Raw genomic sequence first — 15,542 nt, forward strand, 5'->3', positions numbered from 1 at the left:
TCCCCCTTGTTCTGTGACTAATTAGTTGACCAATTACCCATGATGTCTCCATTTAAATATCAGTTGCTCAACAAATTCTATTCTTACCTTTTTCTAACTCATCTAGGTTGGTCCTCCTGCTACACATTCCCAGAGTACACTGTACCATTTGTGTAGTATTTATAAGACTCATCTTGCTTATGATTATTTGTTTAATACTTCCTTCTTTCTTAGAGTGTGAGCTCCATGAAAGCAGAAACCATGCCTTCTACTATGCCTGGATGATTAGAAAGTACTCGGTAAATATTTATAGCTTTTTGCAAAACCAAGATGTAAAATGTTTCAATTGCCTTATCACAGGTATAATGAAGGTGATTTATTAAAACCATTCATAAGGGAATCCATCAGAGTACAGACACAAGTACAGGTAGGCATCAGCTAATAATTATAGCAGAAATTCCTTTTGTCCACTTTGCTGATATTGTCTACTATGTTTTCAAACTATGTAATACTTTGTGTCCGGCTTAAGAGAACCATAACAGCATCTTTCTGGAGGGTTTTCAGGGACAACAGCACAAAGCAGATGTTTAAAACAATAAATCCAGATAAGTCTTCTGGAAGCTTTTGTATCATCACTAAGAAATTCATCGGATAACATTAATAATTTATCATTAATATCATCCAATGAATTTTTTACAGCTTTAAAAATAATTTACTCCCTAAGTATAAGTAAGATCATATTCTTTCCCACTACCCAGAGCTCTCTTCTTCCCTACAGCTGAGGCTCACATAAAATGTATGCATCTGGAGAGCTGAATTAACTCATCCTAAACAGTAGGGTGGCATTGCAATAGACACCATTGGATATATTGTATATTTTCTTTAGAAAATCAAACACATATAAGGAACCAGACTTTGGATATCTTGGAATTTTATCAGGCCCTCCATTAATTCCAATTAGAAACCAGGGTCTAGCACAGGGCTTGGCACATAGTAGCGGTTGAATAAACATTTATTTAATACATCAATGAAAGTGGTCACAGCAAAAGCTCCAAACAGAGGAAATTATAATAAACAAAGTTTATTGATTAATCCAGAAACATAGCCATTTTTTTTAAAAAAAGTATAAACCAAATTATTGCTTTCAGTCAATGAAACCAGGCGCCCCATGGGTGGGAGCTCTGTTTAACCAACACAGCTCTTACAGCGCTGAAGACCATTCTCGTTGCAAGCCGTGCACTTCAGGGCCTTGAAAGAGTCCGTAAAGCAGTTTCGAAACACTGACATTTTGCTCCCGTGGCAGACGGAGCACGGAAGAAAGCCAAAGCCTCCACAGGAGGGACACTCATGTGGATGCTGCACTCTCTGATAGGTGGCAGGGGGACAAGAGAGGATAGAACATGTGTTAGCATGACAACTCCATCAGCCCTCCTGTCTTTCTGTACTGTGGATGGTCATAAAACAATATGGCTGGGCACCTGAAATCACCTACCATTAATATACAATAGACACACGGGAAACAGTAACTGAAGTTTCCTTCATTATCTCATTGATGGCCATCAATAGCATAACCTTGGTGTGTAAGGGCTGGTACCTTTTAGGTTAAAGGGCACACACTTCCAGAAATCCATCACATGAAAGCACATATTTACAAATCAAACAGTTCAGGAAATGGTCATTTGCATTAAAGGAAAATACTGTAACTTTCGCTTTAGTATCACGCCACAGTCTTATATCTTTGTTTATAGAATAGTAGGACTAATAGTGAGTCTGGAAAATCAGAAAACTAAAAGCTGGAGTGGATGAGCCACTTTGAACTGAAGATCCAGCATCATACTGCACTTGTGAATAATGCTTTGTTTTATTTATTTATTTATTTTTTATTTTTTTTTGTGTGTGTGGTACGCGGGCCTCTCACTGTTGTGGCCTCTCCCGTTGCGGAGCACAGGCTCCGGACGCGCAGGCCCAGAAGCCATGGCTCACGGGCGCAGCCGCTCCGCGGCATGTGGGATCCTCCCCGACCGGGGCACGAACCCGTGTCCCCTGCATCGGCAGGCGGACTCTCAACCACTGCGCCACCAGGGAAGCCCTGCTTTGTTTTTTTAAAAGCACTTTCAAATGCATTCCTATATAGAATCTTCCCTCATCTCACCCTTCACACACGCTGACACCTTCTTCTGTAAAGCAGCTAATTCAAGCAACATTATCCTCATTTTATATTTAAAGAAACAGGCATAGAAATCTTAAGACATTTATCCCAGTCTGTAAAATTACCCAGAGTAGCTAACAGCCTTTCTACCTGAAGTAAAAATAAAGTACCCATGAAAGTATAATGAAATTAACTAGCAAGGATGTTAAGAATATTTTGAAAATTATCCATACATATTTCTATTTGCTTTTTTGAGCATGTGACCTTTACTGGAGTCTACTAGCGGCATCCATTCGCTGGGGGGAGATTAGGATTCGATTACAGAATGAATACAAAGAGAACGTGAGTTAATACCAAGCTTCTGACTTGCAAAATAGGAATTTGCAGCAATGTTTGAAAGCCCACCTTTGTGACAAGAGTAATTGCTAAAATAAGCTTGGGAAATGTAGGCACACACACACACACACAAGCACACACAAGCACACTCAAACATACCTTACATACTTAGACATACACACAGATTTTCCCTGGAAGTTCACAATTGTACTTAATAAAGTCTCCAAAAAATCCAACTGAAAAGGTAACCGATTAACTAGGTTTAATCTACCATGGCCCCGGCAAGAAACCTTTTCCCAGAAAACAACTATAATTTTCTCATAATCATACCCTGTGGAATGTACTTTGGGAAACAAACATTAAGGATATGATTGCTTTAAAATTTATATATTCCCAGACCACTTTTCAGAGATGCATATTCTGTATATAGTAAGATTTATTTACAGTTACCATTTGACTTTGCTATTATATCAAGATGGCAAAATCCATGTAATATCTTATTTTTAGTAACACAGAATTACTTTGATGGAAAGTAGTGATTGACAGTCTGAATGACACAAACAAGGAATGTTGTCAAGTTTGTAGATATCCAAAGCTCTTCTAAAAAGTTAGATTGTATGTAGTAACTTAGTTTCTTTGTAACTGGGTTTTTGTCATTTCTTTGTGCAAGGTTGACCGAAAAATAGTGTACCAGACTTACAATTTTGCATGATATAAAAATGCCTTTAGAAAAAAAATTTTCAGTAAAAACAAAAAACAGTGAAGAAAGAGTATAGTCTAAAAGCAAAACATAAGAGAATTAGTAAGTAATGTTATTCTTATCAAATTTTAGAAAGAATATGATACAGTAGATAGGCCCTTGACATGCATTAAAGCCATGCCAGAGATTATGTTAAAAATATTTAATGACTTGTACGAAAGAACACCAACTAGTCAGAAAGGAATAATAGGGCCCTGAATCCAGAACTTCACCCATTAGTGTTGGACTGTAAATAAGACTGGATTCCAAGTAGAGTAGGATCATCAGATTTTGCAATTAAAAAAATTGGGATGCCCAGTTAATTTGAATTTCTGACAGACCACAGATAAGTTTTTATATAAGTATGTCCCAAATATTTTATGGGACATGCTTAAACTAAAAAACATTCATAATTTACTTCAGGTTTAAATGTAAGTGGACATCCTATATTGTACCTGGCAATCCTCACAGGGGAGTTGCTGACAGGGAAGAGGAGAGCTGCTTGGGAGTCTTGGGGTAGCAGTCTTGGTAAATGAGAAAGAGCTGGATTATACTACATGTTCCTGTGTCCTAAGTCCAATACCTCAGTCGACAGCTTTGCCCTCAGTGCAAGATGGAAAAAGAGCTAAAAACTTCCCCAAATTTGAACAGTGTTCCAGGTTGGAGGAAGGAGGAATAACTGAAGTTAACAATAGTCATTATTAGTAGTAACAAAACAGACTTCCACTTTCAATGAAGAGGTTAACAAGAGACACTTTGACCTTCAAGCAATTAAGAAATCTAGGGTAGCTCTTCAGTGTCCTGAAGCCCAGAAAAGCTGGAAACCAGGCAGACTTGGTTGAGAATAGCACCCAGTAAATCTAAATCTACAGAATGCCCCTTTTCTGAAGAGTGGTTTGGGTAGAGGCATGTCACTTGGAAGTGGAATTCACAAAAAAGGAGTGCAAAATCTTCCTCCCTTTTACCTCTTTCTGTTCATATATTCTTGGCAAGGGAATTTTAAAAATAAAACACAGTGGTCTCATTCCACAAATAAGTCCACATTGCCAGGAACTGTGCAAGGTGTAGGGGATATAGCAGTGAACCAGAGACCTCCCTGTTCTCTTAGTAGTAGCTCTCAGCTACAAATAAGGATTTATTAGTGAAATAATGATTAATAATGACTAATCTTATTGAGTGGCTACTATGTACCAGGCAATGTTCTATTCACTTTACATGATTCACTCATTAAATCTTCTCAACAACCCTTTGAGTAAAAGGCAGATCTCATCATAGTGTTGCAGAGATTCTGACGACATTATTTGAGGATGGCCTGGGTCTATTTGTGATTCCATTTAAAAATGATGATGTCGCTTTTTGTATTCATATATTAATTTTATTTTAGGAAATTTATTTGTGGTCTTCTAATACGTCCACTCCATACTGCAGTCATCTGAATTGAAGCCCCCAAGCATTCCCTAATCTCTAACAAAGGACCAAGGGGACAAGGGGGGAGTTCATGAATGATTGTCAAATGGGTTTCCTTTGTAGCACAAACTCAAATTTCATAAATATAAAGAGTTTTTGCTGTTATATAACATAGAAACAGGATGCTAAGATCAGGGTCTTCAGTGCTTTCTTCAAGATCAGGAAATGAATGCACTTCTTATTTCTGAACTCAGATCATCTAATCTTATTTTAGGAGAGCTAGAAAATCTCTTAAATATTTTACCAAAGAGGAAGCTACTTATCTGAGTCTCCACGACCATAAACCCCATCATTCAGGTTGTCTATGAAGCAGACTCACTCCATGTAACAGATTATCAAAGAGTGAACACTCGGCATACAATCATCTCTAGATGACTCACTTTTTTCTATGTATTTTGTTCTAAACTATATTCAATAATTTAATTCAGCAAATTCTTGTTAAGTGCCTAATAAACGACTCTCTGCTTGACCTAGCTCTTAATAAACAGTATCGTTCCTGATAACTAAGAGTTTCTAGCATCCTCAATTTGCAGAGCTGGGGAAGAAGCCCCTGAACAAAATGCTGACACAGAGGAAATTTGTTGCTTATATTCCTGAATGCATAAGCCAGATGTATGAGTCTGATTCTTGACCCATTGGGATGTACTGCCACAACCCTACTTAAAAAGATGTTCCAGTTTCAGAGAGAGGCAGCCAGAGCACTTGGCCTGATTTCCCAAGTGGGTAGGTGGTACCTCTGCTGCTGTAGGCTGAACATGCTGTGGCCACCCACCCCACGGAGAAGCAACATCAACCAGAATGGTGCTTCTCCAGGGAGGGTCAGGCCAGTCTTTGATAGCTCCAATGCCTTGTACAGACAGCCTGTGCCATTTCCAGCATCCTCAGTGTATAGCTGGGAATCTTATCTCTGTTATTCATAAATAACAAATAAGGCTACAAGGAAAAAGGTACAAAAGTGGACACTATGTTGGCAATCTCACCAGCAATGACAACAAAATGTTTGCTCATATCTTTAAAAAAACAGCAAGGCAGAAGCTTACTTAGAGCTTCTCTACCATCTGAGATCTTTAATCCAGTACCTGCCATAACAAGGTGATTGCTAATCATCTCAGGGATGCCCTGACTTCCTCTGTGTGGGCACCATCAGGATCAGCTATCCATCTTGGTTATTGTTTGGGTGAAATCCTTAGACATCTCTTTGCTTTTGATCTTTAGCCTGTTTATTAATATAAGTAAATACATAAACATATAAATAAATTTTACCCCCCAAATGGTGTTTTTATTCATCTTTCTCACCCAAGCGTTCTCTTACATAAAATAATTCTTTTTCTCTTCTTTTTCATCGATTAACTGCTTTGCCTTCTCAAAATCAAACAAACAAACAAACAAAAAACAAAACAGACAAAAACACCTTGGATGAAAGAGGATTCATTCATCTATTCACTCAACAAATAATTATTGAGTGCCCATTATTTTCCAATTCCTGTTCTAGGTGCTAGAGGTAAAGAACAGAACAAAATAGACAAGAATCTGTGTCCACGTGGAGCTCATATGTTACTGGGAAGATCCCCCGCAAACTGTCCCAGGAGCAGAACCCACATTGGTACAGGTAACCTTATTAAATACAAGTCTCATAGCAGCTATTGCTATATTTCACTTGTTTCTGCTGCCTTTGGCCAGCTCCTCATGCTTGAGGCCACTGACAAGTCTTCATCAGCGAATCAGGCCCCCTCAGGTTCCCCGAGCAATTTTCACTTAGATGGGAAGTATGCTAGAATTCTTGGGCCGGTAAACTTGAAATTTGATTTGCTGACACCGTTTCTGATGGCCCCGCTGCAGATGCTAAACCTCCTTCCTCTTCATTACTGGGGTAACTGCTGAAAACTGGGGCCTGAATTACAAAGACCAGGGTGATGAATTATGCAGCACCCAAGTAACAGCAAATTAGAACTTAGTAGGAGCTGTCTGGTTTCTCTCTGAAGTTATTGCCAATCTTCCCATCTGCCACAATGCCACACTAGCATAAGATCCAAGTGTTAAAATTCAGTCTGTTTCCTGGACCTAGTACTCTGCCTATCTCCCAATAAACTTCTCATCTGGGCCTTGGGTCCTGCCACATTTGATCAGATTTCCCAGATACCTACATGACACTTAATTTGAGAGTGATGGCCACATAGATTCATGGTTAAGATTATGGAATCAGGCTCATTAAAATCATGAATCAAACACTATCTGTAAGGTCTGGAGCAAGTGATTTAATCCTCTGTGCCTCCATTCTCTTGTGTCTCCAGGACACCTCCCTCTTGTAAATCAGGGATAATAATAGAACCCACCTTGCAGAGTTATTGTAAGGTTTCAATAACTTAATACATATAATACCAAGAATATTACTTGCTACTTAGTAAGGACTCCAATGTTTCCTGCCTCAGGAATATTAAACTCCTGTTTCATTGCCAAAAGCCAACCAGAAGAATGGAATGGGTTTGGATCTGAATCTTGTCCTTTATCCACTTTTCCTGGTTCTTCCAACTGCTTCTCCAAGGCCAGTCTCTTTGCCTGGGTGAATTTGACTTAAACCCCAGGCCCCTCACAGGCAGTGTTCAGGGCTTTCTGGATGGCTGCAAATTCTCTAACAGTTTTGTTATATGGACAAAGCAGCCCGACAGAGTTATAACACCTTACAAATCCTATGAATGGTAGAAGCCAGTACTGTACTATTGTATATATTTCAACATTAAGAATAGTTTTAAATGTTTCTGGCTTATTTATGTCATCTGTAGAATTGAGACAGACTTAATGAAGAGCATAAAATCCTCTTTCAAAATTCTTTGAGCTGAGAGAAAGAGAGGGGTTATGTTAATATATAGCATGGCGGTGTTAATCACGTTGCAGAATTAAGAAATTATAGACTCAAAAGAATAAAGTCCATGAATAGCTAAGTCAATCGTCAACCTTTAAAAAGAAGAGTAATGAGGGACATTCACTTTATAAGACTCTAAAAGATGTTTTTAAATCACAGAAATAACAACAGTAGGATATTGATACAACAGCAACAAATAGAGCAATGGAATGGATTAGAAAGCTCAGACAAAGACCCAGTACATATGGGGATTTACTCTAATAAAAAATTGGCATAATAAAGCAATAAAAAAATAATAGATTATTTAATAGATGATGTTGGAAAGCTAACTCACCAAAATGGAAATGATTCTACATGAATGTAAGAACTAGATGTGAATAATTATAAAGTTAATAGAAGAAAATGTTAATAGATGAAAATGTAGTTAATAGAAGAAAATGTAGGATAATATCTTTGTCACCTTAAGATGGAAGGATACTTCATAAATAAAAGTTCAAAAGCACAAAAATAAGGAAAAATTGTGGGTTTGATTATATCAAAAGATTTCTGTTGGATGAAGGACACCAAGAAAGAAGTTAAAAAGAGGGAAGGAAATATTGACAGTGGCTAAAACCAACAAAAAGCTAATATCTAGAATATAGAAGGAACTTCTGAGAATCAACAACAACAACAAAAAACACAATTCCAAGACTTTTCATGGGCAAGGATAAGAATACACAACTTACAGAAGAAGAAATTTAAAAATTTAAAAAGCATACAAGGAAATGCCCAAACTCAATGGTTAAAAAACATTAATTAAAATGATAAGGCAATATCTCTGTATACCTACTACCCTGGCAAAAATTAGAGAACAGAAAATTGGAGAACAATGTTAAACATTGTCAGGAATGTGGGAACATACGAAACCTCTTTCTCCACAGGAGGGAGTGTTGGATGCTGCAAGCATCATGGAGAGCCATCTGGCACTACCTGAAAAACTGGGGATATGCATAAGCTATTACCCAGCAATTCCTACTCTCAGAGAAATCCACAAGCAAACATGGTCAAGGTTACTCCTTGCAGCACTGTTTGTTTGAGGGAGAAGTTAGAGGATATCAGTGGAAAAAATGAGTAGATAAAAAATACTGGGTGGGCTCCATGAAGCTGCATTGTCCAAAATAGGAGCCATTAGTCAGATATGGTTAATTATTTTATTTATTTTAAAACTTGTATTTAATTTTACTTGATTTGAATTTAAACTTAAATCAAGTAAGATTAAATAAAATTAAAAATTCAGTTCTTCAGTCACACTAGCTACATTTTAAGCACTCAATAGACACATGCAGCCAGTGACTACTATTTTGGATTGTACAGATATAAAACAGTTCCATCATCAAAGAAAGTTCTATTCAACAGTGCTGTTGTAGGAAAGTACACAGCAGTTAGAAGAAATGGATTAAAAGTTCGCATAGCAATATAGACGGTTCTTAAAAGCATAGTGCCTAAGAAAATAATTTGAAACACAATTAGGTACATTACATGACATCATTTGTAAGAGTAAAAATGTGCAGAGAAAATAATAATACATATTAACCAAATTAAATCACTTAAATAAAACACACATATTAACCCAAATTGACGGTTTCATGGAGTTGGAGTAGAGTACAGGGACAAAAGGAAAGAAATGAACCCACCCATACAGATTTTAGAGCTGAGAGGAATTTTAGATTATCAAGTACACATGCTCATTGCGTTTGTCTTTCTCAGTAAAATTACTATATGAATAAAACATGATTCCTAACACCAAGTAGTATATAGTTCATTTGGGACATGAATTAAATGCCCAAAGACAAGTAATACAAAAATTAAAAGACTTTGATAAGCACCTAAGAAAAAGAGAGGTACAGAAATGCAAAGGTGTGAGAGATCAGGAATGACGTGGGGAAGAGGTGACACTGCAGATGGGCCTTGAACGTGGTGGAGGGGAATGAGGAAATGCAACAATAGCAGGCTTCATGAAGGAATGGTAGTAAAAAATCATGTAGTGGAAGGAATGGTAGAGAATCAGAAATGAGGTCAGCAAAGGAGACTGGACCAAAAAGAGCTGGCATGGCACAATAGATACCATGTAACCATATTGCATAGTTCACCTGGGAAAGTCTGGGTTCAGGTTCACTGCCCCAGAATAATTATTAATGCACCCTTTTCACTCTCAAGGTGTCCCAGTTTAGACTATAAAATATATATATATATATATATATATATATATATATATATATATATATATATATATTTTATCTTACATATAGAGAGAAGTAGGCTGATAAAATACTGGAGCAGAGAGGTATTAAGGGCTTCCTGGTTGCATATTGATTTGATACATTATATAGTTGAATAAGTATTTCTCAGATGTTGTCATTATAAATATAGGAACAAAATTAAAAGGTGCACTTTTGGAGAAATAACTTTTTCTGTAATCTTTAGAAATGATGAGCTGGTATGTAGGAAAAATAAAATAATTTAAATAAAAAATTTTATATGTGCTTCAAGATAACGGCTTGACATGAAACACCTCATCAACATCTCTGTAACAGAGAATTAGGCTCTAATAAAGCCGACTGGAATTTTCACCTAATACTACGAGGTTGTTAGACACTAACACTAAAGTCACTCTAGCTGGAGCAAACCTCACGGTAGGTGGTAGCAAATTAAAACCGCCACATGTATCCTGTTACATATTTGTAAGAACACAGAGAAAAATTCAATTAGGAAAACTCACTTACAATCAGAGTGTGTTGAATGTTTTGACTACTAAAAATAAGCACAATTACCTCAATTTTGGTTAAGAGGTCTTGCAGTTCTCCTGATTCATTCATTGACAAAATTTTCTCAGCACCCTATTAACAAGAGAGGGTAGGGGAGAAAGAAAATCCATTTTGTTAGTATTTGAGAAAACAAAGTTCTAGCCAGGAATGTTTAACTCATAAAATACTGAACAGGATTTTTCCCTTCAGATGTAAGTAAACTCAGTACCAGGAGGCCAAAGAGGAGAGGAAATTTCTCTTTCCTTTTACATACTCTCCCATCTAGTAAGGCTAATTGTGGGCAAAAGGAGGACTGCCAGCAGAAGGTGAACATTGGGAAGTCCATGCCTGTCAGATGAAGTCCAGAGATGGAAGGTTCCAGCACACTTTTCAGAGCTGTTCAGGGAGCCTAAGCCAGCCACCTGGGAAAGGAAGCCTCTGAGCAAATCCCCAGCCTCGGCTGCCTCTGCCCTATTCCAGGCAGTCCTGGACATGCCCTCCTCAGAATCCTTAGAATCCATGTCCTTAAGGACATGCCCTCCTTAATGCTATTAAGATAGCAGCAGCTAATAATAATGATAATAATAATAAAATTAATAACCACTCACAGTAATTAAGCACATATTAGGAGCTAGGCATCCAACATCATCTAATTTGATGTGCTAGGCTCACTTAATGGTAGAAATTGAGCCTCAGTGAGATTAAATAACAATTGCAAGGTCACCCAGAGAGAAAGCAGAGTGGGAATTTGAACACAGACAGGGGAATTACTCCAGAGTCAATGGAGTAAAACTCTACTTAAAAATGAGGACTTTACCGAAAAACGCAAGAGGGAGGGGATATGGGGATATATGTATATGTATAGCTGATTCACTTTGTTATAAAGCAGAAACTAACACATCATTCTAAGGCAATTATACTCCAATAAAGATGTTTAAAAAAAAAAACAACTTTACTGTAAAAATGAGAACAGGGGTTATGTACCCACTTTCCAACAAACTAATCATGTTTCTTTGAACTACCCCATTTTCCTTTCCTTTCTAGCCTCTTCTTACCTTCTCCCACTCTACTTCTCAACATGCAGCCATAGAGGCCATAGAAGGAAGAAGTTATTCTTTCTTTCTTTCTTTCTTTTTTTTTTTTTTTAAAGAAAACAGACATTTATTTCTCACAGTTCTAGAGGCCGGAAGTCCAAGATTAGGGTGCCAGCATGGTCTGGTTCTTTTTTTTTTTCTTTAACATCTTTATTGAGGTGTAATTGCTTTACAGTGGTATGTAAGTTTCTACTGTATAACAAAGTGAATCAGCTATAGGTATACATGTATCCCCATATCTCCTCCCCCCCGGCGTCTCCCTCGCTCCCACCCTATCTCACCCCTCTAGTTGGTCACACAGCACCGAGCTGATCTCCCTGTGCTGTGCGGGTGCTTCCCACTAGCTATCTGTTTTATTTTCTTTTATTTTCTTTTTAATTTTTTTTGGGGGGGGGCTCATAAGAAGTTTTATTGAAGTAAAAGGACCCTGAATATAATACATACTTCATATTTTAGAGCAGTTTTAGGTTCACAACAGAAATGAGCAGAGGGTACAAACTTCCTATATACCCCTGCCCCCACACATGCATAGTTGCCTTCACCACCAACGTCTCCAACCAGAGCAGTACATTTGTTACAGTTGAACTACATAGACACATCATAATCACTCAAAGTCCATGGTTTACATTAGGGTTCTCTTGGTGTTGTATGGATTTGGACAAATATATAATGACATGTATCCACTATTATGGTATCATACAGGGTATTTTCACTACCCTAATATCCCTGTGTGCTACTTACTCATCTTTCCCTATGCCTAACTCCTGCATCCCCTGATATTTTTTTTTAACATCTTTATTGGAGTATAACTGTTTTACAATAGTGTGTTAGTTTCTCCTTTACATTAAAGTGAATCAGTTATACATACACATATGTTCCCATATCTCTTCCCTCTTGCATCACCCTCCCTCCCACCCCTCTAGGTGTTCACAAAGCACAGAGGTGAACTCCCTGTGCTATGCGGCAGCTTCCCACTAGCTATCTAATTTACATTTGGTAGTGTGTATATGTCCCTGCCACTCTCTCACATCGTCACCGCTTACCCTTCCCCCTCCCCATATCCTCAAGTTCATGCTCTAGTAGGTCTGTGTTTTATTCCCGTCCTACCACTAATCTCTTCATGACATTTTTTTTCTTAGATTCCATATATATGTGTTAGCATACAGTATTTGTTTTTCTCCTTCTGACTTACTTCACTCTGTATGACAGACTCCAGGTCTATCCACCTCATTACAAATAACTCAGTTTCATTTCTTTTTATGGCTGAGTAATATTCCATTTTATATATGTGCCACATCTTCTTTATCCATTCATCTGTTGATGGACACTTAGGTTGCTTCCATGTCTGGTAGTGTATATATGTCCATGCCACTCTCTCACTTCGTCACAGCTTGCCCTTCCCCCTCCCTGTGTGCTCAAGTCGATTCTCTACATCTGCATCTTTATTCCTGTCCTGCCCCTAGGTTCTTCAGAATCTTTTTTTTAACATCTTTATTGGAGTATAACTGTTTTACAATGCTGTGTTAGTTTCTGCTTTACAACAAAGTGAATCAGTTATACATATACATATGTTCCCATATCTCTTACCTCTTGCATCTCCCTCCCTCCCACCCTCCCTATCCCACCCCTCTAGGTGGTCACAAAGCACAGAGCTGATCTCCCTGTGCTATGTGGCTGCTTCCCACTAGCTGTCTATTTTACATTCGGTAGTGTATATATGTCCATGTCACTCTCTCACTTCGTCACAGCTTACCCTTCCCCCTCCCCATATCTTCAAGTCCATGCTCTAGTAGGTCTGTGTTTTATTCCCATCCTACCACTAATCTCTTCATGACATTTTTTTCTTACATTCCATATATATGTGTTAGCATATAGTATTTGTTTTTCTCCTTCTGACTTACTTCACTCTGTATAACAGACTCCAGGTCTATCCACCTCATTACAAATAACTCAGTTTCATTTCTTTTTATGGCTGAGTAATATTCCATTGTATATATGTGCCATATCTTCTTTATCCATTCATCTGTTGATGGACACTTAGGTTGCTTCCATGTCCTGGCTATTGTAAATAGAGCTGCAATGAACATTTTGGTACATGACTCTTTTTGAATTATGGTTTTCTCAGGGTATATGCCCAGTAATGGGATTGTGGGGTTGTATGGTAGTTCTATTTGTAGTTTTTTAAGGAACCTCCATACTGTTCTCCATAGTGGCTGTATCAATTTACATTCCCACCAGCAGTGCAAGAGTGTTCCCTTTTCTCCACACCCTCTCCAGCATTTATTGTTTGTAGATTTTTTGATGATGGCCATTCTGACTGGTGTGAGGTGATAACTCATTGTAGTTTTGATTTGCATTTCTCTAATGATTAGTGATGTTGAGCATCCTTTCATGTGATTGTTGGCAATCTGTATATCTTCCTTGGAGAAATGTCTATTAGCTCTTCTGCCCATGTTTGGATTGGATTCTTTGTTTTTTTGATATTGAGCAGCATAAGCTCCTTGTATATTTTGGAGATTAATCCTTTGTCAGTTGCTCTGTTTGCAAATATTTTCTCCCATTCTGAGGGTTGTCTTTTCATCTTGTTTGTGCTTTCCTTTGCTGTGCAAACTTTTAAGTTTCATTAGTTCCCATTTGTTTATTTTTGTTTTTATATGCATCACTCTACAAGGTGGGTAAAAAAGGATATTGCTGTGATTTATGTCATAGAGTGTTCTTCCTAAGTTTTCCTCTAAGAGTTTTATAGTGTCTGGCCTTACATTTAGGTCTTTAATGCATTTTGAGTTTATTTTTGTGTATGGTGTTAGGGAGTGTTCTAACTTCATTCTTTTACATGTAGCTGTCCAGTTTTCCCAGCACCACTTATTGAAGAGGGTGTCTTTTCTCCATTGTACGTTCTTGCCTCCTTTGTTGTAAATTAGGTGGACTATAGGTGCATGGGTTTATCTCTGGGCTATCTATCCTGTTCCATTGATCTATATTTCTGTTTTTCTGCCAGTTCCATACTGTTCTGATTACTGTAGCTTTGCAGTATTGTCTGAAGTCCAGGAGCCTGATTACTCCAGCTCTGTTTTTCTTTCTCAAGAATTGCTTTGGCTATTTGGGGTCTTTTATGTTTCCATACAAATTGTGAGATTTTTTGTTCTTGTTCTGTGAAAAATGCCACTGGTAGTCTGATAGGGATTGCATTGAATCTGTAGATTGCTTTGGGTAGTATAGTCATTTTCACAATGTTGCTTCTTCCAATCCAAGAACATGGTACATCTCTCCATCTGTTTGTATCATCTTTGATTTCTTTCATCAGTGTCTTATAGTTTTCTGCATACAGGATTTTTGTCTCCTTAGGTAGGTTTATTCCTAGATATTTTATTCTTTTTGTTGCTATGGTAAATGGGAGTGTTTCTTTAATTTCTCTTTCATATTTTTCATCATTAGTGTATAGGAATGCAAGAGATTTCTCTGCATTAATTTTGTATCCTGCTACTTTACTAAATTCATTGATTAGCTCTAATAGTTTTCTGGTAGCATCTTTAGGATTCTCTATGTAGAGTATCATGTCATCTGCAAACAGTGACAGTTTTACTTCTTCTTTTCTGATATGGATTCCTTCTATTTCTTTTTCTTCTCTGATTGCTGCGGCTAAAAGTTCCAAAACTACTTTGAACAATAGTGATGAGCATGGACAACCTTGTCTTTTTCCTGATCTTAGTGGAAATGGTTTCAGTTTTTCACCATTGAGAATGATGTTGGCTGTGGGTTTGTCATATATGGCCTTTATTACATTGAGGTAAGTTCCCTCTATGCCTACTTTCTGGAGGGTTTTTTTAATGAATGGGTGTTGAATTTTGTCAAAAGCTTTTTCTGCATCTATTGAGATGATCATATGGTTTTTCTCCTTCAATTTGTTAATATGGTGTATCACATTGATTGATTTGCATATGTTGAAGAATCCTTGCATTCCTGGGATAAACCTCACTTAATCACGGTGTATAATCCTTTTAATGTGCTGTTGGAATCTGTTTCCAAGTATTCTGTTGAGGATTTTTGCATCTATGTTCATCAGTGATATTGGGCTATAGTATTCTTTCCTTCTGACATCTTTGTCTGATTTTGGTGTCAGGGTGATGGTGGCCTT

General features: G+C 37.6%; 1 protein-coding gene across 1 annotated transcript in view; it reads right to left on the reverse strand.

Moving 5' to 3' along the window:
- Nucleotides 1-1,078: 1,078 nt before the first annotated feature.
- GRXCR1 (glutaredoxin and cysteine rich domain containing 1) overlaps nucleotides 1,079-15,542 on the reverse strand; it is a 347,061-nt gene continuing 332,597 nt past the window's right edge. Inside the window, exons 3-4 of the mRNA XM_059066071.2 lie at nucleotides 10,341-10,406; nucleotides 1,079-1,344 (exon numbers count right to left, since the gene is read on the reverse strand). Of these exons, the coding sequence (XP_058922054.1) occupies nucleotides 1,165-1,344; nucleotides 10,341-10,406 (246 nt within the window). The 3' untranslated portion in view covers nucleotides 1,079-1,164. The remainder of the gene's footprint in view (nucleotides 1,345-10,340; nucleotides 10,407-15,542) is intronic.

The sequence above is a fragment of the Kogia breviceps genome, chromosome 6, assembly GCF_026419965.1.
Source record: "Kogia breviceps isolate mKogBre1 chromosome 6, mKogBre1 haplotype 1, whole genome shotgun sequence".
Taxonomy (NCBI): domain Eukaryota; kingdom Metazoa; phylum Chordata; class Mammalia; order Artiodactyla; family Physeteridae; genus Kogia; species Kogia breviceps.